Source organism: Nannobrachium achirus (genome assembly GCF_963921795.1).
Source record: "Nannobrachium achirus genome assembly, chromosome: 9".
Classification (NCBI taxonomy): domain Eukaryota; kingdom Metazoa; phylum Chordata; class Actinopteri; order Myctophiformes; family Myctophidae; genus Nannobrachium; species Nannobrachium achirus.
In genome coordinates this window covers 57,682,570-57,691,962 of record NC_137818.1, presented here as the reverse complement: position 1 = coordinate 57,691,962, position 9,393 = coordinate 57,682,570, and the positions used below count along the sequence as shown (strand labels likewise).

The 9,393-nt window shown below is 42.9% G+C and overlaps 1 protein-coding gene across 1 annotated transcript; it reads right to left on the bottom strand.

Annotated features, from left to right (window-relative positions):
• Positions 1-1,055: 1,055 nt before the first annotated feature.
• lhfpl4b (LHFPL tetraspan subfamily member 4b) lies at positions 1,056-5,892 on the bottom strand (the record flags this gene model as incomplete). The annotated part of the gene is made up of 5 exons (XM_080732930.1): positions 1,056-1,081; positions 1,243-1,390; positions 3,500-3,579; positions 4,210-4,414; positions 5,659-5,892. The coding sequence occupies 5 exons, from the start codon at positions 5,890-5,892 to the stop codon at positions 1,056-1,058; spliced, it is 693 nt and encodes a 230-aa protein (XP_080589056.1).
• Between the last annotated feature and the right edge of the window lie 3,501 nt (positions 5,893-9,393).

Below are 9,393 nucleotides of genomic sequence, written 5' to 3'. Positions count from 1 at the left end.
AACAGAAATCTTGATGTATAAGGCTATAACATTGTAACGTCATGTTTGTCCTAGTGATGACAACTGTCCAAAGAATTGTATTCATACTGTACAGCCAGTCTACTTGGTTGCCCCATAACGATGTAATGGCCTTCCTTTATTATATCCCTTCTCCCATTGGCCCATGCTTTTCATCACATGATGCAGATGGATAGAAGGATGGAGGGAGATAGGGCACGTCTTCTGTCAGAGATGTGTGTTCTACTGAGGATACCTTTCTAGTTCTAGTCTAAATAAGGAGAAGAGAAGAGAAGAGAAGAGAAGAGAAGAGAAGAGAAGACTTCTCTGGCTTATATGTTCATCCTTTTTGACGACAGGATGGGCAGAGGTACACAGCTGAGGGTCGTTCCCTGGAGAGGAGAAATAGAGGCGAAGAAGTGAAGATAAGAAAGAGAACAAAAAAAGAATAGAGGAATCAGTCAATACATAGTCCCCCCAGGAATCCGCGGAGAAAAAGTCTTGATTCCGCGGAGAACAATCCTGATTCTGCCGAATTTTGCGGAGAACAATTCTTGATTCCGCAGACATTAAAAAACAACCTAAAATGACCAGTTATCAAGCTAAAAATTATATAGTTCTAATAATCAAGTAAAACCCTTCATGAAATAGCTACAATTAATTGTAATTAGAATAATCGAATATTCGAATAATCATTTTTGAGAATAAGAATATTAAATCTATTATTCTTTTAATTGTTATTGTTTTTAATAATTACTTTCTGTTGCAAAGACTATATTGTCATCCAAACCATGCCCATAGTAACCACATTTTAGAGGATAGCCTACCTACTACCTAGTATGGGTGTAATATTTATTTACTGCCACTCGCGACTGTTATTCCGCGGACGTCAGAAAAGTACGCGAATTGCAGAGAAATCTGCGGGTTGTCGCAAGTTCCGCGATAAATTCCGTGATCGCGGAATCGCGGATTCCTGGGGGGTCTAAAGAAAGAAAGAGAGACTGAGACAGAGAATCGGTCCAAGGACTCACCTGGAGAAACTGAACCATAACATTGTCCTACGCTGATAATAGACCTGTAGTCACTGGAGAGAGAGAAAGAGAGAGAGGGAGGTGACAGATGGAGAGAATACATTTTGGTAACACTTTCTTTGAAGCCATATCTATCAATGCATTATAGATACAGTATATGTTTGTCATTAGAATTATTGAACAGTCTCTCTGCTTAACCATCCATCCATCCTACCTTCTTTATTATCAGGTGGCAGTAGAGCATCCTGTCTGTTTCCCAATACAAAGGCCAGTGTGGCCAGTATGGCGGCATCCAGGATTCCCAGTATGGCCAGTATATACGCCCAGTGCACTGAACAGTTGCCTGGAGAGAAACTACTCACCTGGAGAGAGAGAGAGAGAGAGAGAGAGAGAGAGAGAGAGAGAGAGAGAGAGATCATAATTTATGATAACAGGCTGATTTGATGTGGCTATTATCTGAATCTTGGTCAGCACTAAGGCTTTGTTCAAAAAATCTCATTTATTAAAAAAATTCTGTTCTTTAGGACTGACAAGATCAGATTTGTGTATTCAGACTTTGTCGACCTATCTGTATTTGTTGATGTGGTAAAGACGCAATGACATAGGCATGACTGGAGTAATGATTAACTTTTGCTTAACAATGTCTGACTGAGACACATCTTTAGAAAGCAACAACCTGGGAATGTAGTTAATCTGATTCAAAAATCTATTTCTGTGCATTTTTGTTTTGCTGTACAGACTTGATAAAAAAAACAATCCGATTCCAGATTCCCGGATAGGCCAAAATAAAAAATCTGATTTGGGCTGCCGGTGTATTTTTTTTCCTTGGCACCACAAGACAATTATCTCAGTTTTGTCTGCTCTAGTCGAAGGAAATCAATGCACTGACGCAGCAAATGTATGGACCCTAGTCACTCTGTGAAAGAGCTATAATGTCAGCTGCATATTTACAGTCAGCAATTTAGTTTATTCGATTAATGTGGCCTAACTGGAACATTCAGTCCAGTCATCCATGTCATCCATAGGGGATGCAATGGATTGATGTAGGGCATTAACGACTTGTGATTTTTGCAAGTCGACTCGACTCAGTCAAAAGTTGAGTTGAAGTCAATTTTATCGTTTGATGACGTCATCACATAAGGTTTAAGTGTATAGAGGGTATCTTCACATTTCTAAAGTACCAAGGACTTTTTAATACCTCTAAAATGAGAAATTAAACATTGTCCAAATTGTCAAATATATAGAGGCAGAAATTGTGAAAATAGCAGATCTACATGCTCACAACGCCTCGCGATGCGATAGAACTGTGTTATACCAAATGTAGTGCTCGTCAGGGTGGGGGTCCCCAGTTAAAATATGATTATTCTGGGGGTCACGGCCTGAAAAGGTTGAGAACCACTGTAATATTAAATAAAATAATAAGGATTTATTTTTTATTCAACTTCGACTTTCGACTTTCTCTGGTGGGAGTCAACTTGTATAATGAAGTCGACTGAGCCGACTTTTTCGTTAATGCCCTAGATGGATGCATAGGGGAGACAAAGTAGTCCCGGTCTTGAAGATACTGTTTGAATTGAGGACTGTGCCAGTACCAGACTCTCCTACTACTAGTGGACAACTAAAGGGAGTGACACAATGACTGCGTTGTTGCTTGGATCTCATCTCATCTTGCTTCTCATTTGAACAAGATGCCTTTCTACGCATTGCGTGGAAAAAGGTTCAACTTTGTGGGAGCACGCCCACTTGTCACTACACCGGTCTGATTGGCCACACCACTGAACTCTTGCCTCTCATAGAGCACCGAAGTCTGACGTCATTTACACATCCTACCTGGGTCCCGTTTTTTCCCCCACTCTGTATTCTCAAAGACCTTTTTCTTATTGCGTCATAAAAGAACTGTGTTCCACAAATAAACAAATGATCTCTGCGGTTTGACTGTGGATATGAAGATTCAACTGACGGCGAGAAAACGCTAATGTTACTGAAAGAGTGACGTCAGGACTTCGGCGCGTCAGTCACTTCCCCTTTTCTATTGATTACTCATGCCATGGAGTATTTGTCGCATTCCTAATACCTACAAAAATGTGATAATAGAAAAAGAACCCCCATTGATTCCGGATGGGGACCCAAATGCATTGCCCTGGATGGGGACACGAATGCATGGCGCTGGATGGGGAAACCGTCAGGGTAAGTTTACTATAATCAATTGTTTGTCTTCGGAATGCGACAACAACAAAAAATATTATAATATTATTATCATTTTGGGGGTGAACTACTCCCTTAAAAGGGTGATTGAAGGTTGCATGCGGGTGCCGATCTACAAGCTCACAATGCATAGTGCTGTGACCCGTTGTGAGCTTGTAGATTGGATATTTTTGGCTGCGCATACAAGTATAAAACCAGTATTGGCATTAGTGATGGTGATAGTGATAGTAGTGATAATAACAAGAAGTGAAGTGTAGTGAACTGACCCCTTCCCCGCACAGAGCTCTCATCTCCGCACACTCCCAGGAGTCTGGAAACAACAGACAGGCCAACGCCATACATAACCCTGATAGAGAGACAGACAGACAGACAGACGGAGACAGAGGGACAGATAGAGTGGTGGGCGGATTAAAAAGCCATAAACATTCAGTAAATGCTGTATCAGCCTGGAAATTCTTTTGAAACAAAATATAAATGTTTTATGTCTTGTCCTGTCTGATTTCTAACCACTTTCAGCAGGCACATGCACACATAGACATCAAAGGGGGCTTGAGCCCCTGCCCTTTTATCCATCAAAAAAGTGCCCTCTCCAGAGTCCAGACCTTGAATGAAGTTTTTACTACGGTGAAAGAAATGCAAATGCCCTCTTTCCATGCCATACCCGAAGGCAGCACTCAAGAGAATTGCCTTGTCCAAACTCTCCTGAACTTGAATGCAGCAACTTATGTAGAAAGAATTGCCCTCTTTGAGAATTGACTTTATCATCAAGTACCGAAAATAGCCGACCTCCAAGCTCGTTGTGAGCTTGGAGGTCTGCTGTTTTCGATATTTCCACCAAAAGGCCCTTATAGAAACTTCAGAACCCTCTAACATTCTCTGCACATCCCTGCCTTTCAGCCTGGCGTCCCTATTTTGGGCGCGTGCCATTTTGGAATCGGAATCGGACCCGGGTCGGGCTCTGTTGTGCAACGTGTACCTGCTGTCAGCTGCAGCCAGGCGCAGATCTTGTAGACGGTGGCGGCGTTACAGAACCTGAAGAGGCAGACACATCCCACGCTGGTCCACACCATGGTCAGAGACACACACACCAGGACGGCTGAGCTCTGGAAGGCCGGCAGGGGAGTCAGAGTGGACAGCCGACCACGGCAGTCTGGAACCGGCCACTCACTCTCCACACACACCTGAACACACACAACTAGTTAGCCATTTAGTTAGATAGATAATGTAGCTATTGAACTAGTCATATAGTATTTGGTTAAGCTACTAAAAGCGGGAAAGCATCTGTGGCATTTTAGATTTTAACCACTTTAACCATTATTTTATACTTGGGCTATTCAAAAATAGCAGATATACAACCTCATAGCGGGTCACTTCGTGCCATGCTACAAGCTTGTAGATCTGCCATTTGTGCAAATATTTGAATTTGCGGTTTTCAAATATCTTTGGACAAATGTTTTATGGTCATGATTCACACGGAGCCTGGATGGCTTGGTTCCAGGATTAAAATAATTTATATTGCATATTTTTGGAAATCTCGATGGGAAAAATGCATGGCTGCAAATGCTATGCCCTATTTTCACTATATTTGCAACATGGTTTAAGTAACTACTAGCTAATGTGCCATTGCCTTCCAAGAAATGGAATGGAGTCAAAAGTAGAATATTTGAAATGTAGTGGAGGGGAGTGAAAGTCCAAAAACACAAATCCAAAAACACAAATACTCAAGTAAAGTACAGATATTATACTTAATTACAGACAGTAGTCAATTCAAGTATAATTTAAAAAGTAAATCATCACTGTCGGGCAGGAACCTCGTATCTCCAAGATTCAAATGTGTATGCTTTTTCATAAAGTAAAGCCCTGTTTCATCATACAAGCCTGTCGCACAAAATTAGAAACTTATCTACTAGCTGTATGATGAAACAGGGCTTTACTTTATGAAAAAATCAAACCTCGGTTCGAAGTGAAGCGGTGAACTTTTATTCTATGTGTTCTAGAGTTATGAACTCTGTGATCTATACATTCTTTATATTCTGAATGAATGAATGATTTTTTCTGGAGGGCCGAATTGTCATGTGAAGCTTGACTAATCCTCAAAGTATCCAATCATCAGACCGGGACGGACACTACACACATATTCTGGACGTACGGGACAGATAAAACCTGTTCATTCTGGATTGAAATGACCATATATGGACATGAGGTGACAGACATTTTGTTTTTGATAAAACCTGTTCATATGGACATGGGACACACATTTTGTTTTTGATAAAACCTGTTCATTCTGGACTGACCATATATGGACATGGGACACACAAAGCCACTCCTTGGAAACGGCTTTCACCGCTTCAAAAACATACAACGCTTTTTTGACCCGACAACGACAAAACGTACTTCGTTACTGTCCGCCACTGGACAGGCTCACCTCAAACAGGCCCAGCGTGCCGCTGTGCGGCGCGGGCCCAGAGCCCCTAACATGGGTCTGGGTGTTGGTTCTGACCCAGGAGGGCTGCACCAGCACCACCAGCTGGATGATGGCCAGACACAGGGAGCACACGGCCCACAGGACCCCCACGGCACGCGCACTGCGCACAAACTCTGTCTGGTACAGCCTGGCCACCTCCGTCACGTGTGGCACGGGGTGAGGGGTCACTGCCATGGTAACCACCTGGAGGGGAGAGGGGGGGGGGGGGGGGGTGATTGAGAAAATGAAAAACAATATCAGACTAATTTTGATTGTGAAGGAATACCCTCTGGAGTTAATTAAGGGAATGTTTCATGACGGTAAGGCAAAGATTTTATCCTTCTCTGAAACTAAACTTGATGACTCGTTTACGGATGCTAGCATTGAAATTGCCAACTATACTGTAATCAGGAATGATAGAAACAGGTATGGAGGCGGAGTTTGCATGTATGTACACAATGATGTCAATTTTGTCCCCCGTCCAGACTTACACCACAGTTCACTTGAAACTGTATGGATTGAGGTAATCTTTGAACATGCCAAAAACATACTAATATGCGCTGTCTATAGACCACCTGATCAGAATGATTTCTTTGAGCTGTTTGATGAGAGCTTAGCAAAGGTGGACGGTACCGAGTGTCACATTTTGGGCGACTGGAATGTGGACATTTTGCGTAAAGACGCACCCATGTTCAAGTCCTTTGATGGGTTATGCAAGCAATACAGCCTCACTCAGCTTGTCACAGTACCCACCAGGGTGACAGAGCACTCTCAAACCCTCATAGATCTCGTCGTAACCACTGACAAGTCCAAAGTCACCGCTAGCGGGGCTATTGTATGCGGTCTTAGTGATCATTATATGATCTACTCTACCCGAAAAATACACAAACCCAAAGCTAGTGGCCACAGAACTGTCGTTGCTAGAAGCCTGAAGAACTACTCCAGTGAGGCTTTTAATCTCAAACTAGCGGGTGTAGACTTTTCCCCAGAGCTGCAGTGTACAGATGTCGAGGAAGCATGGTGCGGTTTTAAAACCAAATTGACCGATGCTCTAGACGACGTGGCCCCCTTGAATACCACCAGGGTTAAAGCCCGCCAAGAGCCATGGTATAACTCAGATATTGCAGAATCAGCTAGACTCAGAGACAAAAAATACGATGAAAAACGAAAGTGCTGCAAAAAGCTCAAGAAAAAATTCAACCATGACCTCAAAAAACACATTGAGCATCTTACTGCTCAATGCAAGAGACTTAGAAACCAGACAACCGCCCTAGTTAGATCCGCCAAAAAAAACTACATCGACGACAAAATCGATGAATACAAAAACAACCCACGAGACCTATGGAAGTTGCTTAACAACCAATTAGGCTTAAAATCAAAAACCATATGCCACAACATAAACATCAAAACGGACGCCGCTCTCATTTCTGACAAAGGTGAAGTGGCTACCCATTTTAACAAAACCTTTACCACCACAGCCCGTTCACTGGTCAAAAGACTGGTCGCCCCATCTGGGCGGTATGGTGAAGAATTTGTTAATACATTCTACAAAAAACTGGGCGTCAGTAAAGACAGCTTTAAACTTTCCACAGTGACAACTGATGAAGTGTTTAAAAAATTGAGCGCCCTACCTCAACACAAGGCCACTGGCCTTGATAAAATCCCAGCTAGATTTCTCAGAGATTCAGCCGCCACCATTGCTCCAATCATTACCCACATAATTAACCTTTCCATCGAACAGGGTCATGTCCCCCAGGACTTCAAACTAGCAAAAGTAACCCCCCTGCATAAAAAAGGTAGCAAACTAGACCCTGGAAACTACCGCCCCGTTTCCATTCTTAGCTCCATATCCAAAGTCATGGAGAAAATAGTCTACGAACAGATTGCAAGATATCTCGATGAGAATAATCTGATTTACGAGTTCCAATCTGGATTCAGAAAATCCCATTCCACTGACACATGCCTTCTCTATTTGACTGACCAAATCAAACGCGAAGCGGATCAGGGCAAGTATAGTGGCATGGTCATGATGGACCTCCAGAAGGCATTTGACACCGTGGATCATGCTATTCTGATTGAGAAACTAAAAGCCATCGGTCTTGACAGCGCAGCAGTGAGCTGGATGCAATCTTACCTGGTGGGGAGGGAACAGGTGGTGGAGATTAACGGTACCCTGTCCCCCCCCCTCCCAGTAAGCTGTGGAGTTCCCCAAGGTAGCATACTGGGACCTCTGTTGTTCCTAATATACGTGAACGACATGGCATCTGCTTGCGACTGCAACCTGTTCCTGTTCGCGGATGACTCGGCTCTCCTAGTCTCGGGCAAGGACCACTTGCAGGTTGAAAAGACACTTAACTCTGAACTGAGTAAGATCTGCACATGGCTTAACGACAACAAATTATCAATTCACCTGGGCAAAACCGAGTCCATCCTCTTTGGATCAAATCATAACCTCAAAAAGGTAGAGAACTTCACAATCAAAGTGGGTGACAAGGTCATAACACGAAAAAACGAAATCTCCTACTTAGGATGTATCCTTGAAGCTAATCTTTCCAGCGAAAAGATGACTTCAAAAGTAATACAAAAAATCAACCAACGAACTCGTTTCCTACAGAGGATCGCCCCAATGGTCAACTTCAACACACTGAAGACCATAGCTGGTGCAATAATCCAGCCCCTCTTTGACTATGGAGTCCACGTATGGTATCGTGACGCCCCACAAGCCCTAAAAACTAAACTCCAAACAGCCCAAAATAAACTAATTAGGGTCCTGCTTAACCTTCCCAATCAGACTCACCTCACCGCTACTCACCAGTTAAGAGTGGGGTGGCTCAGAGTAGATGACAGAGTACAGCAACTTGCAATGGGCCTGGTGTACAAGATACACTACACCACTATGATACCCAAGTACCTGTCAAAATACTTTATAAACGTTAAGGATGTCCATAATTACAACACCAGAGGCAGTGCCACAGATCACGTTCAACCCAGAGTCAACTCAAAGAAAGGGTCGAACTCGTTCTTCTGCTACACCACAAAAATGTGGAATGCCTTACCGAAGGCCATAAAGGAGTGTGGATCACTAGCATCCTTTAAAATTGCCCTAAAAAACCACTTACAGGCAGCAGCCGTTCACAACTGGTAAAAACCTAGCCCAACCCTACCCTCCCTGCCCCTTCCTTGTATATACTGTAGCCTACATACTGATTGTTTAGACTTACTGTTACCTGCCCCTTCCTTGTATATATTGTATATACTGTACTTACTGATTGTATAGACCTACTGTTTTCTTTTTTTCTTTACATATCTACTGCATAGTACTGTGTTCTATTTGTCTGTCATTCAATGTTATATGAGATACTTTAATGGTTTCCTGTTGAAATAAGCTTAGTCTTTTCATGGATCTCCTTTTAGTAGACCTTGTACCAGTGAACTGTACCGTCATAAATCTGTACATTTTCCTATGCAAACTTCTAATAAAGCCTTCAATCAATCAAAAATGCTGCCTCTTTCTCTTGCGCTCTTGCCTCTTCCACCAGTCATGAACACAGGATGAATGAATACGCACATATGCGCGCACACGCGCACACGCACACATGCACGCACACATGCACGGCATTGCACGCACACACACACACACACACACACACACACACACACACACAAACACATATCCACACACACAGGAATAACTAT